Source organism: Camelus dromedarius, chromosome 19, assembly GCF_036321535.1.
Source record: "Camelus dromedarius isolate mCamDro1 chromosome 19, mCamDro1.pat, whole genome shotgun sequence".
In the NCBI taxonomy this organism is placed as follows: domain Eukaryota; kingdom Metazoa; phylum Chordata; class Mammalia; order Artiodactyla; family Camelidae; genus Camelus; species Camelus dromedarius.
Genome location: NC_087454.1, coordinates 30,914,070 through 30,931,494, shown reverse-complemented (window position 1 = coordinate 30,931,494; position 17,425 = coordinate 30,914,070). Strand labels below are relative to the sequence as shown.

Genomic DNA, 17,425 nt, shown 5'->3' with positions numbered 1-17,425 from the left:
GGTTGATAGTTTATCATTTTTCTTTCTTCACTTTAAATATATTGTTCCATTGTATTATGACCATTTGTTTTTTGTGAGAAGTCAGTCGTAATTCTTATTGTTGTTCTCCTGTATGCAATGCCTTTTTGCTCTTCCTGCTTTTAATACCTTCTCTTTAATTTTGAATTTTAGGACTATGTCTAGCCATGTCATCTGGGGGTTTAATGAACTTCTTGGATTTATGCATTGACATCGTTAATCAATTTGGAGAAAACCTTGGCCATTATCTATTCACATATTTCTTCTGCATCCTCCTCTCTTCTTCTTTCAGGACTCTAATTATACATATATTAAAATACTTTATATTGTCCCGCAGATCTCTTTATCTTTCATTTAGTCCGGATACAGTGTTGGCTTTCAGACTTGCTTTTGTCTGGGGCTCTTAGGGATTCCATTCCATTATTCCAGCCCACATGACACCTTAAAAGTTTGTTAGAAATTCATCTGGTTTCTCCTTATACCTGTCTCTAACAAATACTTTTTTCTCCCACCATTATGTAAAAGATGAAAGCAGACACGTATCTCTTCTTTCATGAGACGGGCTTATCACTTTGTGGAATTTAGTTCATTTAAGTTTCTTTTTCATCAGTCCTCTTAGGGGGTTTTAAAAATCTGTGATTGTGTAGTCTGTGTGGCTTACTCGTTTTGAGAGAGTCACTTGCCGTCCCTACCTGCTGTGGTTTCCTACAACCTACATTTACCTGGAAGTGAAAGTTCCTGTGTGCTTCATTTATTTTTTTAAAGGCTCCTGCATTCCAGAAAGGTTGTTCAGGTTACATTTTCGCCAACAGAGCATTGAAAACTTCATTTTTACCAAACAGCCACCACCAAAATTTCAGATGCATATCCCAGAGCGATGCTTAGTGAAAACTTCCTGTTTCATAAGTTTATTTATGATTCCACTGTTGGAATTCTACATTTTTCTCCATCAGGCTCCCCATACCAAGTATCCCAGAGACACAGCATAAAGAAAACTCTGCTCAAATGCACATCATTTATTCTTTTGTGGAGTGTTTGCCCTAAGACTCTTTCCTCTTACCTATTCTGATGAAGTAGTCTGGCTTACCTGAAAAGTAACCTGCAGATCTCTTCCCCCACTTACCTTGAGCCTAGAGACAATCCTCCATTGCCAGCTTCTTGTTTTCTCTTCTCTGAGTCTCCAGCTCTATGAAAACACTCACATGACTTATCTCATTCAAAGAAGGAACATGATTTCTCAACGTTTTGGACATTTCCAAAGATACTGCCTTGCCCAACAGACACACCCAACCCAAACCCCAGTCTGGCTGGCATGAATGTGTATAATCAGCCTGCCATCTTACACCAGAAACTGTCCTGCTGTTCATTTTCATGTGGCTTCTTACTTCTTCTTCTTTACCTTCCTCTGTCCTAGCTTTTTGATTTACCAAAACCCCTCCTTGAAAAGGGAAAGTAAAAGAAAGAAGATACTGTTGTGAAAGAAGATTGACTTTCTTGACGCCTTCCTTCTAGGGCTGGCCCTAGACTAGCTACAAGTACAGAGCAGGTCACTTGCCGTCCCTACCTGCCGTTTTCAGGCAGGTGGACTCTGTCTTAAAGTCCAGGGCATCAGCAATCTGCAGCTGGACAAGATCCCGTGACATAATCATAATGTACTTCTAATTATTTCTAACTTGTATTTCTTGCATATAATCCTGATTTATTTATTTATTTGAAATCTCACTGATCTATTACTAATTCAGCTGTTTTTAAAAATTATGAACTTTACCAGAAAACCTTCTCTGATCTTATTCATTTGCCCTTTTTTTGCCTTCCAGCTCTTTCCTCAAGCTCCATTTACTCCCTTAGTCTCTGTCTTGACACAGACTCACCATGGTATGTCAAATAACAATCTGATTACCTGCTCATTTGCTAACTCAAGACATTCAGATTCGCTTATAATGAAAGATTTTCCACATTTAAGGATTAAATCCTCTAACTTCTGGTTCTGTCCTCATTTGGTTTTTGATTCTGTATAAAATTGGATTTTGCACTCACAGCACATGTACTTCCACACAGACATGTACGTGCATGCTGGCTTAGTTAAGGTAATGCTGTCTTCTCTACCAGAAATACCCTAAAATCTCAGGGGCTTACCAGAAGAGAGGTTTATTTTCCACTCGTGTAAAACCCCACCGACAGTGTGATTGGGGAAGAGGATGAGGAAATAGGACTATGCTCCGTGCACTCATCCAGAGACCTCGGCTGATACAGCCTCTACCGTCTTCAACTCTTAGCTCCGAAGATCAGGTTAAAGAAGAGAAATGAGTCCTGTTGGAGGTTCTTATGGGGCACGCCTGAAACTGGCGTGTGTTCATTCTGTTCCCACTCCATTGGGCAGAACTCAGACTGGGAACAGTAGCCCTGACTGGGAAACCACTTTTCAGAAACAGCTCTGCACTGTGGAGGGAACACAAGCTTCAGTGGACTTCCAGCCGCCTCCCTTTGTAAGTACACCTGAGGCTTCATGACTGTGCTTCTAATTGTTTCTTCCAGTCTGCATCTCTAGGACCCTCAAGGCTTAAGGAACAGGGTGATGGGGTAGGAGGCTTCATGCCAAGCACCCAAGACTAAAGCGGATGGAGCTGCTGCTGGGTTAGATGGCTCAGAAGTAATCCATTTGTGAAAAGAAGTGAGGATGGCATCCACTTGTCTTGTCTTTTACTCATGCATTCTTTCATTCATTGATCAGACATGATCTTGATCACTTGCTTTATGCCTGGCGACATGCTCAGTGCTGAGGACACAATCAAACAATTAAACCCTACAGTGGGGTGAGAGCTGCAGCGGATTTGTGTGCATTATGTGGAGGTAATATGCATTATTTTGGTGGAGGAGGCTAGCCTTCCACTAAGGTAGCACAGAAATTCCCAGAACAAGGTCTCAGAGGTCTATTTGCCTGTTAGGTTTCTAACATTTCCTTACTGTAATCTCTTTCATTTGTGCCGCCCCTGGTTCCAACTTTTCACTTTACTCTCATGGATAGTAATATGATTTAGTTTCCTTGGGAGAACTCTCTGCAGGATGGATTCAATGGCAGTGAAATTAGAGGCAGGAGGAACCAAGAGGCTACTGTTAGAGCCTTCACTGGGTCATTCTTCCTATGGAATAAAATTTACATTTCTATCCGTAACTCACAAAGCTCTTCATGGTCAGGCCCTTGACTAATAGTTTAGCTGCATTTTCCACAGCTCCCCACCGCTGATCCCTAACTCCGCCTGGGAATCTCTGCAGTACGGGGCTACTCGTGGTTTCTCTTGCTTCACCACGTTGCCCCACGCCCCTCCCTGTACTTAAGATGTCATCTCCCTCCCAACTTGTCTGCCCATGTAGAAAACTACTCATTTTTCAAGGTTTAACAAAATGTTCCTTGCTTGGGGAAAGCTTTTCTAACGCCCCCTCCATATAGCAAACTTAGATACTCCTTCTCCTGTGTTCATACTGCACAGCATATCAACATCATTTATAGCAAATATAATTTATGTTACATCACATCATCACATCATATCATACTGTAATTCTTTACTCCGTTTTACAATCAGCCCCTTAAGGAAAAGGACGGTGACTTGCCATCTTTCTGTGACCAGTGCCTCACTGAATATTGGGTACATAGTATATTCAGTAAATAGCCATTGAATGGATGGATGGATGGATGGATGGATGAATTCCAATTATAGGAAACAACTCATACAAAGCAGAGTCATTTTAACAATACTGGGAAGTTCAGTTTGTTTGGACAATAGGATGTGTGCGGAGGAGCAGATAGAAAAAAATTGCTGGTGGGGAAGCAAAATCGTACAACCTCAATGGAGGAGGATTTGGCTAAATCTAGCAAAATTATATACATGTTTGTCTTTTCACCCAGTAATTCCACTTCTAGAATCTGTCCCAAAGATACAGTAGCAAGATGTGAATAGATATAAGCCAAGTCTACCCATTGCTACAGTATTTAATAGCAAAAAAATGGAAAGAACCCACATGCTCATCAACAGGGGCCTAGTTGCACAAACTTGATAAATCCACATAGCACATGTGATGGAATACTATACAGCAGTGAAAAGGAATGGGAATACTTTTACATATTACTATGAGGTGGTCTGTAGAGTCACATTTTTTAGTAATAAAAGCAAGACAGAGAAAAATGTGCAACGTATGCTATCATTTGTCAAAGAAAGGAAAGGAAAAATAATACACATATATATTTGTACTTTTTTAATGAGAGAACAAATAAACAATAAAGATGAAATAATAGTAACCTGTATGGGAGGGAGGGAAAGAGGGAATGTGATAGAGGAGACAGAGATAGAAGCTTGATTTCTTTGTAGATTTGTAGTTTTAAGTTTTTGAACTGTGTCATATGTTTTATGATAATAAAAATTAAATTCAAGGAGAAAGGCAATCCTTAAGAATCAAAAGTAGAAAGAAACAGATGAACCAAACTTGATATCCAGCTGATGAGTAGAGAAACTATTCCAAGTAACTAAAGCACAGGAATCTCTACCAGCTGTAGGGATATAGACTAAGGACAAAAAAAAAAAAAAGAGAGAGAGAGAAAAGAGAAGAAAAAAGCTGGAAAAAATCTTAAATTGTTCCTAGTAGTATGACTATTGTGATTCTGAAGGTGCTGTGCATTGTAGTATGGAATAAGGCAGATGAGTAATCACATTACTAGTAAGAACCAAGATATTTGGTGGAAGAAAGGGGATGTAGACGTGAGATTGAGAAGTCCTGGATTTGCATTGGAATGATCAGTCTGAATGCATGGTGCATGTTATCTTTAAAATGTGCTTAGATATCTTCTAGCTCGGTCCACTGAGAAGGCTTGTAAACAATAACCAGCTCAGTGCAGAGAACACCTCTAAGTTTACAGATTGTGATCTCAGAATGTGTTGAAATACTTACTAAATGAAACTGGGAAAGAAATGGCTGATTCCTTATCTGGGGCAGGAAATGGACAAGATGAGTCTGGAACATCTTGTCCTGCCAGGTGGCGAGGTGGCCCTGAGAGACCATCAGACTGTGTCAAAAGGACGCGGAGGCCAACCTGATTAGATTCGCACTGGCAATTTAACCATCAATGAGATAAAACAACAGTGGATTTAAAGTCATCAAATATGTTTAATCCGTGAGTTCGTAAGGACACTTAATAAAGTGAAAAACCTCAGTGATCTTCTCTGACAGATAATGGGCAGCAAGCCATTAAAAAAAAACTAGTTAATAAAAGAATCAAGTGTGTGTTTTGCCTGTCTTATGAAATTGTGGCTCTGGGTAACTCCATGGTAGACGGAAGGTCGTTCCTCCTAATGGAAGTATCCCGTGACTTAATGAAGGAGGAATACCATCATTTTGCAACTTCTAATGAAAGAGTGAATCTAGGCTTTGAGCAGGAAAGGCTGCTCATACCATAAAAAGAGGGACAGCCAGGCATTGCATCCCCCCTGATGGAAGTGCACCACGCCATCCATGAAGGAGTCCTGCCAGTCCCAACTCTATTAAGCCTCCAGAGCTAACTAACAGGACCTGCAAATAAGAGAGAAACCAGTGGTGTGATACTCTGTGAAACACATAGAGAAAACCCAGACTGGGGAGAATTCTAAATAACAAGTAACATGGTTTCACCATCAACAGCGACAGACTGCGAGGAAGAGACAAAGAAGAGTTGGAGCAGGACCCTCTAGATGAAGAGAGACACGAGAGACACAGTCATTTAGATCCCAATTTTAAATAAGCGAAATGTTAAGCCAAGGAAGGAGAGAAGGGAGGAAGGGACAGCAGGATGGGGCCAGGGAGGGAAAAGAGGAGGGGAGGAAAGAGAACATTTGTGGTGCAGGTGGAGAAATGTGGACACTGGCAGGACTTTTGATGTTGCTGAGGGAGTGTTCTTGCTTTGGGGGCTGTGTGACGATTGTGATGGTGATTTCAGAAGAGGAGCCCTTGTCTTTGAGGGAGAGACACTGAAATATTTACAGGTGAAAGGACACGATGTCAGACAGCGTCTTCAGAATAACCTGGAGTGGGTGTGGGTGGTGGGGGACGAGGAGCAGTGGTGCTCAGACTTGACTTTGCATCAGCACTACCTGGAGGCCTTGTTAAGATACAGATACTGGTCTCACCTCCAGAGTTCTAGTTCAGCTTTGGTTGTGGCCCGAGAACTTGCCTTTCGAACAAGTTCCCAGATGGTGCTGGTTCTGTTGGTCTGGGGACCACACTCTGGGACCCGCTGGCAGAGAGGAAGCAAGGTTGGTCCCAAGCTATCGCTGCACTTGGGTGGTGGGTACATAAAGTTCGTTCTGCTCTTCTCTCTGCTTCTGAACATGTCTGAGATTTTCAACCATAAATGTTAAAAACAAACTTAAGTGATTCAGAAAGACACTCAAGACAAGCAAACTCTGACAACCCACAGTTGTGACGGGGACACCTGTGCTCATGAGCAAAGAAGACTTGGCTGCTGCCTCTGGAACGGAAAGGTTCACATCCCTTCCTGTCCCCTCGGGGGTTACTTCCCTGGCTCCGCTGTCAGCCCCCTTGGAGAACTGCCCGGCCCGAGGGGCAGGAGAGTGGTCTTTGTCTCCGGGTCTGCATCGGGCTGCATCCGTTTCCTTAATGTGGCCGGTCGTTGGAAGAGCAGGGGTTTGGATGAATCCTAAGATTTTTCTGGTCACTTCAGGTGGGCAGGGTTCTTCTGGGCAGAGCCGTGCTAGGGTTCAGCTGTCAGGGACGAGGGTGATTCCTGAACCCAGATGCCCGTGTGTCCTCCTGCAGGGAGGCACCTCTGCTGGTCTGCTGATCTGAGCCCCTCTACTTGCCTTTTTAGACTCATTTATTTATTTATCCACTCATACTTTAGATGTTACTTGAAGTAATTCCTCAGGCTCATGTACTCGGCTAGCCCTTGAGAACGCAGCTGGGAACAGGGGAGGCAGAAACCCCTGCTGGGGTGGAGGTGGCATTCTCATTACAGCAAAAAACAAGTAGAGAACTAGGTGAGCACATTCAGATGGTGAAAAGGGCTATGAGTAAAGTCAGAAGGAAGGCGCTGGATCGTGATGGAGTCTGGGTGTGTGTACACGGATGGGTGCACGCGTGTGTGCAAGTGTTTTGTTTGGGTGATGGGGGAAGGCTTCTCCAAGGAACTCAGCCCTGATGGTGAGGAGGATCCTAGACTCTTTCAGACAAAAGCGATAGCAAGTGTGAAAGCCCTGAGATGGGAAAGGGCTTGGCCTTTTTCTGGAATGCCGTGAAGCACAGTGCATCCGGTATGTGGAGAGCAGAAGGGCAAATGCTGAGGTGGGCTGAGAGGGAGAGCAGACAAGAGCCCGGGTTTGTGGGCCTTATAGCCATCAGCCCGGCTGCTCACATACAGACCCCAGACACCTTCAAGGCTGTCCATCATCCCAGCCATCAAAAGTACATTCTGTGTAGAGAAACAGGGCTCTGCTTAAATGGGGACCCTAGAGACTCTGGTCTGTAGGAAAATGAGTGTTCTGTATAAGCAATTGAATTGTATAATACAGCCAGTGTGCTGGACCAACCTATTAAAAATCCAATAATTTTACTTCAAAATCACTACATGCTCTCAATGCCTATAATTTCACCCTAAAAACACAATTTACTCCCTTTGTAATATGATGCACCGTACAGACGGCTCCATAATAGGTCACCCTGTAAGTTATCCATCATAATGCTAATATAAATGAATTGAGTGCTGTGTCCTTGAAAAGATAATTTAAGAGAGAAAAGCATAAAGAAGGAACCTCCAGGGAAGAAACAATTTGAAAAAGGAAAAAATGAAGATGCATCAGGGAAAAAAGAAGCAAACCTACCTATTGGACAATTTGGAGTGAGGCTCTGCTTCCTGAATAAGTCTATGTCCTCTGCCAAGATTTGTCAGAGCAGGACTTCTTTTGTTGAAATAACACATGTGTATCCTCTGTAGCGCTTTGCTAAACAGAGTATGAAATAATTCCCCTTCAGGGGAACAGAGCAATGGTTATAGTATGTGGTTTGCTCTTTGATCCGCCCTGGACCTGCGTGCTGGACTTCCCCTCTGCCAACTATAGGAACTCTCACTAGCATGGTATGACGTTGTCATGACCGTGGAACAGCGTTGTGCTGGATGGGGGCAGCGCAGACGGCTGGCGTGAACGATTATTGTCACTTCCCAACTCTGCGTTCAGTGACTTTATCTGGGCTGCTCAAAATCAGCCCCGGTGGGGATATTCATACCACAGAAATCAGCAAATGCTACACATTGGGCTTTTCAGAGAGCCGACTGTTAAACATGTACCAGCACGCTGCTGCCATGAACCATAAAAAAAGAATTTAGGATATACTGTGGTATATGAAAAAAATAACCCTGTTTTTCGTTTTGCTCCTTGATCAGATGTCAGTGGTATTTAAATTTGTGTTCATCTTCTTGTATCCTTGACATTCCGGCTATATTTATGTACCTATAGACCCCATATACCTTCTCAGAAACTTTGCCTGGCATCCCATGGTCGACCAGATAGACACTAAGGGCCCCTTGAGGTTTCAAGTCATTTGATCTTTTCTGCCTTGTCTACCCTGGGCTCCTCATCAAATTTAACCTTCAATGTGCCTCACCCCCCACACACCCTATTATTCTTCTTTGCTCTGGATGTTTCTGCCCCTGCCGGGAGGGCTCTCCTCGCCCCTTCTCTGTCCGACAAAGTCTTACCCATGTTTCAAGGTCAGAGCAGAAGTCACGTCCTGCTCCCTGAGGCTCATGTGCCCCAGCTCCCTTCAGTGTCTGTTGCTCTTTCTCTAGTGCGCTCACCAGATGCCATCTGTCCCTTCCCAGCCACCATCACCGTCGCCTTGTTGTACAGCTGTGTGTCTTCAAGTTTTATCTCCTCCCCTGGATTTTCAGCCCCTTGAGGATAGTTGAATTTTGCTTATTCATCATTTTATCCTTTAGAGCAACTGGTGTAAAGCCTTGTACAGGGTCATCCCTCAGTAAGTGTTAGTTGGATTATCCGCATGTATGATTTCATATTCCCCGCCCTGCCCTGGACAACACAGTAAGTGCCACACACACACACACACAGTTTTATTAGTCTAAATATTTCTACTTGTAGACTGATTTCATTTAGCATGGGAAATGCCTTGTTGAAGACTAGACTCAAATTTGTTGAATACAAGACTCAAATGTAGTCCAAAATGAGGATCAACCACAGAACTCCTGCCTTTGGTCTAAAATGTCACCTTTCTCATCAGCCTGCAAAATTGGGCCACTCTGTCCAGTCATGGGTTAGAAAGGCGACAATCTGTTACAAATCATAACCTCCAACGGCCGCTGAAGGTGCGCCTGCACTTCTCCTGGGCAGAGATCCTGCCAGAACGGTAGTGAATTCTACTGGTACTTTTGTAACCAATGATAAAAAGAAAACCAGTCGGATTTTTTTCCTTTGCTCACTTCTACTGTGAAAGAAGTCTGTTCCTGCTTGGTTTGTTCACTCATTAAACAATTACTGCCTTCTCATGCCAGCTCCTCTGCTAAAGTCTGAAGCTACAAGGGCGAATTACCCACGGCCCTGCCCTTCAGGGGTTCACAGTCAGGAAAAGAGACTGAAAAACCAGCCGTATGTGTTCAAAGTCTTGGGCGGCATCGAGCCCCGAGGCTCCGACAATGACCCACATCAGTGCGTCTGCCCATTAGACTCTGCCATCTGTCCCCGTGTGAGACGTTTGGTCTCACTCCTTTCCACTGGCCGCTTTTGGTTCGAATGACCTTGGCGACAGCCTGAAATCCCGGATGCTTTTAGAGTTACAGGTCTGCACTTCTGTGCTTCAGATAGAAATTCAGAAACCTCTCATTATCTCCTCTTACCAGCCTCCCTGGATGACTGACGACCAGCTCTTTAGTCACTCCAAGAATGGATTTCTGTTTAGCCCGTGCCCAGGGTTCATTAGGATGCCCGGAACATGTGCAGTTGCTCTGAACTGCATAGGGCAATTAGCAGAAGCCAAGCAATTTGCAAAACGCCTCAACTTCCTGCTCTTTTCTGAGGCAAAAAAAATGGTCACACCTTAACCTCAGGAGGCTCCTCTGCAGAATCATTCCCGCCCCAGCCCCGCCCCCACCCCAAACAGAGCCTCTGGTGTCAGATTCTACCCCCTCCCCTCTCCCTGCTTTTTGCAAACATAAGCACTCGGCTGAAACAACAACTATGACTCAGTCCCTAGCTCGGCTGCCTGAATTGATTTAGTCTGAGTTCAGATTTAGCACATAATCATGTTCAATTTGCTCCACTGCACTGCCTAGAGATAAAAGGCTGGGGGGAAAAAATAGCTCCGGCTTGTGTCAGTCTGTGTGGTGATGTCATTGCCATCAGAGGGCCGGCCGCCCTTACTCTGCTGTGCTGCGTGAGGCGCGGCGGGCTGCGGGCGGGCGGCGGCGGCGCGGGCGCAGGTGCCCAGCTCGGCCATCCCCAGGGCAGGGCAGCGTCCACCTGGAGGCTCGTCCCCGCCCGCACCACTCGGAGGCTGCCTGACTCTTTCTCGTCAGTTCAGGAGGGGGAATGCCAGCCCCTAGCATGGACTGTGATGCCTCCACTCTGGTTGCCTGCGTGGTGGATGTGGAGGTCTTCACCAATCAGGAGGTTAAGGTAGGCACCTGCAGTCTCCTGTGTCATTCTTGCTGTTGCTGCGGCGCCTGACAGATTCTTTTTAGCTTAAAGGGAGCAAGACTTTGGTTCCTAGTTTTCAGCGCATGATCTGCGCCAGAAATGCATGTGGTGAGTGCATGGCTCTGTTAATTAGAAGTTCGAAGGGGGACCGGCACGTTAATTTTGAATGTGATGAGGTTTACCGTTGTCTGCTTTTTCTTCTTGCCTTTTCTCTTAGGTGATTCCCCACTCATCCCTTTCACAGTAGACATGTTTTGGTAGTCTTGTATCTGTGTCAATAAGAATTAGCCAGTCCTTAATGCTGCGAGGGGTTTTAAATCAGTGACAAAAAGAGGAAAGCGCATTAATAAGCATCGCACCCAGGGCACCCTGATAATAGTGGGACATTAACCCCTTTGTGGAATGTCCCTCACATATGCTGCGATGTGGTCTTCTCTTCAAATTGAACAAAAGCTGCAGCCGGTTGGCAGTTTCAATCCCCGGCTCTCTGGAAATGGAAGTTGGAGAACAGCTGTTTAAATTTTCTTTGTCAGGCAAAAGACGCAAGTCATTTTCCCTGAGCAGTTGTCCATATAGAAAAGTTCAGGGATAAATAAATTCCGCATCTCGAGTCAGAGTGTTCAGGGCGCTGCTCCTCACCGGTTATCTGCAGCAGTTGTTTGACTGGCATGGGCGATCATCTCCCGATGACATACATTCTGTTTTCTTTCCCCCGTTGGCTTTATGTTATGAAATAGATACCATGCTTATGAAATGGGGATTTTGATTTCTTCTCTCATATCGAAAAAAAGAACTAGCAGAGGCTTCTTATTTGAACAGTGCACAGACAACAACAAAAAGGACAGTTGCTCATTGTGTGATGGGAGGAGGGAATGGGAAATTACACTGCATAATTATTTTCCACCCTCCCTTGGGCTTTACTTAAAGAAAGACCCTGAATTCTTTACTTTGGGTTGTGCAGGTGACACCCTAGTGCTCACCGGGCGGGAACTGATGTGTTCACCAGCGTAACACAGGGCTCTGTTGTTTAAAATTGCAGTTCTGAACTCTCTTTTGAAATGGATTCAAGAACCTGGCTTGTAGTTTCTGCCTATTTTAAGTGTGTGGTCTTGTGTTTACTAGTTCTTATTCCAGTGTCGTGAGGTGTCTAGCACCTGTCATACTGAGGTTCAGAAGGTCTGGTGCTGCCTGTGGTTGTATCCACAGTGGAAAATGCATGGAGACACTCACAGCTCTGGTGGTCATACCGGCCATATACACTCCAGAAGGGAGCAGTCCTCAAAGCCCCTCCAGTTTACATCCAGTTTAAAGTCTGATGTGGGTAACTGAGTGGAGACATCGCCCAGCACCTGCTGGAATAGAATTATGTGCACCTAGAGTAAAACTTTGCAGCCCCCTTCTGTTCTTAACAGTTCCCTTTTAATTACATGCTTGCACTGTGACCATCATAACATAACGCAGACTTTTCTGGTCCAAGAAATGACAGTGAGAAAATATTTATTAAGGGATCTGCAGTATGCCAGGCATTGGGCTTATACAGGAGGGAGTTTAAGATATAATTATATGACGTAGGTATCTGTGATATAGACATAAAAATAACCACTTGCCCAATATTTCTTTTTTTTTATCATTGCTTTTCATTTTTTAATTGAAATATAGTTGATTTGTAATGTAATTTCAGGTGCACAGCAAAGTGATTGAGTTATATATATTCTTTTTCAGATTCTTTTCCATTATAGGTTGTTACAAGGTATTGAATATAGTTGCCTGTGCTATTCAGTGGGTTCTTGTTGATATAGTAGTATGTATCTGTTAATCCCAGACTCCTAATTTATCCCCTCCTCTTCCCCCACCACTGGTAACCATAAGTTTGTTTTCTGTGTCTGTGAGTCTATTTCTGTTTTGTAAATAACTTCATGTGTATCATTTTTTTTAGATTCCACATATGATATCATATGATACTTGCCTTTCTCTGTCTGACTTCACTTCACTTCGTATGATCATCTCTAGGTCCCTCCAGGTTGCTGCAAATTTGCCCAGCATTTCTTAAAGACAGAATGTTTTACTGAACTAATGGGACACAGAATTCTTCCAGCTGGTTTAGTTGAGTGATTGGGATGGCTTCATGGAGAAAGTGGTACTTGAACTTGAAGATGGGCAGATTTCGATAGATGGGTAGAAAGAGCGGGGCACAGGGATGGGAAGGCACTGCATTTTGCAGTCAAGTGAGTCCATGCATCTGTGAGAGATTGGAGGGGAGACAGGGGAGGAGGGGACTTAGGGCCAGATTATGAAGTAGCTCACACTGTTCAGCAGAAATGTATGGCGTTTTCTGGGAAGAGTCCCACCGGAGAGCTACCTTATATGCCCTTCCTGCTAAATAGCTTTGAAACAATGGACTTGTTTCTTTGGAAATCCAAACTAATCTTTTTGTGCCTTGGTTTTCTCATCTGTAACATGGGGATAATAGTAGTTCCTACCTCATTGGCTTGGTAAGAGGATTAAAGGAAATTATACCTGTAAAATAATTAACATAATGCCTGACACCTATTTAGTCTTCACTTAATGTTAGCTGTCACCATCATTGTCATCTTTTTAGAATTCTCTCAAGGTAATAGGTTACTTTCAGCAGTTTATTGGGGTGTCCTACCTCCAGCTGAGTTTACAATGACAGTCCAGGACACAGACAGTGTTCCCCCATCCCCCCAAACACACACACACACACAGAGCCTAGCAACTTAGAAAACATGGCCCTTCTTTTCAGACATGTAATCCTTTAATGTAAAGCAGTGACACTATTATCAAGCAAACACTCCAAAGAGGTTTACTGAGAAAACCTATATGCTCCTTCTTTGAAGGTGAACATGGCTTACTGTCATGAGGAGAGGGTCAGATACAAGATTCCAGCACAAAACAAAGTTTCTCCAAAGGTAAACTTCATCAATTATAAATTTCAGGTGCACAGTACAGCCAGGACTTGCTTCCAAGTCTTTAATATCAGAGGAAATGGAGGCCCCAGGTGAGGGTCTGTCTCACCTGCCAGCATCCAGCTTGATCTCAGGCTTTTTTGCTTTGTACAGACCCTCCCTTCCACCTGTAGCCCCAGTGGGAAGGCAGCCACGCCAGGGTTATGCAACCAGCAGGCTCTTTTCGCAAATGCAGTGGTTTATTTGAAAGAGGTGGAGACGAATGGAAATCCAGTGACTTATGGCAACTTAGAAAGCTGTATCCTCAATGGGGGATCCCAGCTGACTGCACTGGGGACCCTTCAGCCTCCAATTTCTGAAATTTTGCCAAAGCTGCTAGAGCAATGACACCAAAAGGAGGAGGAAATCGGGCAAATAGAGTTCCACCATATTTGTCTTCCCCTAGAAATCCCATTGGCCACTTTTGAATGGATAGCTTGTAAAAGCATTTCTGGCGAGGTGACAGTTTTTTAAATGTGATTGCTCCAATGGCACTCAGGGATCTGAAGTGACAGGGCCAGGTGCAGATCTGAGGGAAAAGCATTCCAGGAGAGGGAACAGAAGATGCAAAGAGAGGCCATCTTACCTGTGTTCTTACTCAGCTCCCCCAACCCTTAACCTATTTCAATCCTTCATTCATTTGGGGACCTACTGAGGCTGTCAGTATCTTGTGCCATAATTTTTATTTCTTAAGACTGTTCCTTTTTAGAAATTGTGCTTAAGCTAACTCCCTCATGTTACATTTTACGCCTGGTGATTCTCTTAGAGGAGGGAGAAATGTCGGCAGAAATTCATCCTCAGCATAATAATTCTTCATACACTTGAAATCTTAGGTTTGCTGTAGGACTTTTCTTTCCCCTTCTGAAAGCCCAGGGCTTTTCTAAGGTGACTCATAAGTCCTACTTCTTCTGTTCTGCTTTTGAGAACTTCCCAGGATCCTCCCAATCCACGTAACCTTGGGCGAGTCTCTTAACCTTTCTGGACAGGTGGTAATGAAGCTGGGAAAGGTACTTGATGCTTTGTGGATTCTGTTTTCGCTTTTCACCAAAAGTATGATGGGCTTGACTCATCGTCTGTGTCATGCTGTTGTGTGAGTTATGGAAAAAAAAAAAAACCCAAACAGCACATCTTGGCCACTAAGTATGATGCAATCTCTTTGGCATTTGAACCATTGGAAGTTTGGCATGACTTATTTTGTTTGGCAAAAGTCATAGGAGAAGGATGGAGCTGAGCGGGTATGACCCACCTCGCACTCTGCTTCGGGGACAGACATGTGACGCAGGTGAGTATGCGGGCACTGGGTATCAGGATTGATCTGGAAGAAAAACTTGTGGGTATTTGTTAGGGGAGCTCGTTAAGCTTCGTGCCTATTTCCTCGGCTTTTTGCAAACACAGTCCTGGGCAAAGGATCTGGCTACAGTCACGGCCTTTCTGGTTCTGCAGAACTCTGAAGCTCTTCCACGGGGTGGGTAGCGTGTGTGCTCAGCATATGTAAGGGCCTGGGCTCAATCCCCGGTACCTTCTCCAAAAGTGAATGCATAAACCTAATTACCTCCCCCCTCCAAAAAAAATTAAAAAAAAAACAAAACTCTTTCAGAATCTTCCTCTGATAATAAAATAGACTAGAATGGAGGCTGTTTTGAAAATAGGTGGAATTAATGCAAAACTGAGTGGCAGACATTAACCCTCAAAAATACTTGAAGAAACTTCACGCTGGGAAATGTGCACCATTGCGTATCGTCTTGCCTCTTGAAGAAAGAAGCCAACACCTTTCACAGAGTGGAGGAAGGGATTTTATGCGGGTGACAGATGTTCCCGGCGAAGGTTAACAGGCAGACTTCTCAGCCACCTTAGGAAAAGACAAGGGACAGTATTCAACTAATGACATTGTTAAGCAGGAAAGTCCACTGAAAACCCGCTTCTCTGTTTAGAGTCTTGACTGTCGGAAGGTAATGGAAACACTGACAGTTGCTACCTCTAACCTGAGCGTCAGATTTATTACAAACAACAACAACAACACAGCAGTTTCTTCATTAACATTGTTCTCCTGAAGAGACAGGTTTTAATGTAAAATTCAGGGAGGACCATTTGCATCCTTAGAGCTTCCGTTTGAGTACATCTATCAATAATTTCTAATAGTCTGTTTTAGTGCATTCTGATGAAGCTTGAAATTGACAAGTAGGAAAGGAAATGACACCTGAAACGTTTATTATCGCTGAGTCTGTTGAGGTTGTAAGCTTAAACAGCATCACCGCTTTGTGGCGAATAATCCAGTTTTCCAGGGAGGTCATAAGCCCTCCAGCTCATGCCTGGCCTAGAATTTCTTTATGTAAAGGAAATGTATCTTTTCCAAGCTCTAAATCTAAGCTGACTCCAACTATTAGTTAAAAAAAAAATTGGGAGACTCTTTGATGAGGACTTCACGCAGGTAAAAAGTTATGAGCTCTTCGATCAATAGGCACATGAAAAAATGCTCAATATCACTAATTATCAGAGAAATGCAAATCAGAACTACAATGAGGTATCACCTCACACCAGTCAGAATGGCCATCATTCAAAAGCCCACAAATGACAAATGCTGGAGAGGCTGTGGCGAAAAGGGTACCCTCCTACACTGCAGGTGGGAATGCAGTTCAGTGCAGCCACTGTGGAAAACAGTATGGAGATTCCTCAAAAGACTGGGAATAGACTTACCATATAACCCAAGAATTCTGCTCCTGGGCATATATCCAGAAGGAACCCTACTTCAAAATGACACCTGCACCCCAGTGTTCATAGCAGCTCTATTTACAATAGCCAAGACATGGAAACAGCCTAAATGTCCATTGACAGACGACTGGATAAAAAAGAGGTGGTATATTTATACAATGGAATACTATTCAGCCATAAAAACCAACAACATAATGCCATTTGCAGCAACATGGATGTTCCTGGAGAATGTCATTCTAAGTAAGCCAAAAAGAGAAAGAAAAATACCATATGAGTTCGCTCATATGCAGAATATTAAAAAAAAAAACAGAAACAGACTGATAGACATAGAATACAAACTTGTGGTTGCCAGGGGGATGGGGAGTGGGAAGAGACAGACTGAGATTTCAAAATATAGAATAGATAAACAAGATTGTACTGTATAGCGCAGGGAAATATATACAGGATCTTGTGGTGGCTCACAGCAAAAGAGAATGTGACAATGAATGTTATGTATGTTCATGTATAACTGAAAAATTGTGCTCTACACTGGAATTTGACACAACATTGTAAAATGACTATAGTTCAATAAAAAATGTTTAAAAATGTTAATATTCAATATGAAAAAAAGTTATGAACTCTTCAGTCTAAAATGGATAATTTATCTTATAACTATTTGAGAATAATAGTTAGACCTTCCCTAGAAAATGCTCCCTGGGTATGCCTTTGTATTCCCTCTTTTGGGCAACTGTATCTAGGGAGGAAAAATATATACACCCACGAAAATCTGCTATGCGCATGTATTGTGTGTATATATATATATTTTTTTCTTCAATAACCATGGAAGGTTTTTGTTGTTGTTTTTTTTCCTGGTTTCTAGCCAGCTATTGGATACTGTGAGCTCCTAGCCATGTCAGAGGATCGAGAGCCCAGACAGGGTTCCTGGCAAAAAAAAGTTGAACAGAAGCCTAAATAATTGCTCAACAATTCCTCCTGGGTTGGGTAGTGGGGGCACCAAGAAATTCATGGCCTTCTCTTTTCATTATTATGTACTGAAGAAATGTT

General features: G+C 43.5%; 1 protein-coding gene across 3 annotated transcripts in view; it reads left to right on the top strand.

The window, feature by feature from the left end:
* Positions 1-17,425, top strand: part of RCAN2 (regulator of calcineurin 2) — a 207,948-nt gene that overhangs the window by 120,475 nt on the left and 70,048 nt on the right. Inside the window, exon 1 of one of the 3 annotated variants that reach the window (XM_010994304.3) lies at positions 10,410-10,685. The exons of 1 other annotated variant lie outside the window; for it this stretch is intronic. In XM_010994304.3, the coding sequence (XP_010992606.1) occupies positions 10,599-10,685 (87 nt within the window). In that variant the 5' untranslated portion in view covers positions 10,410-10,598. Of the gene's footprint in view, positions 1-10,409; positions 10,686-10,790; positions 10,815-17,425 lie in introns of those variants that run through there. One more of the 3 variants, XM_064476561.1, reaches the window with a different exon arrangement.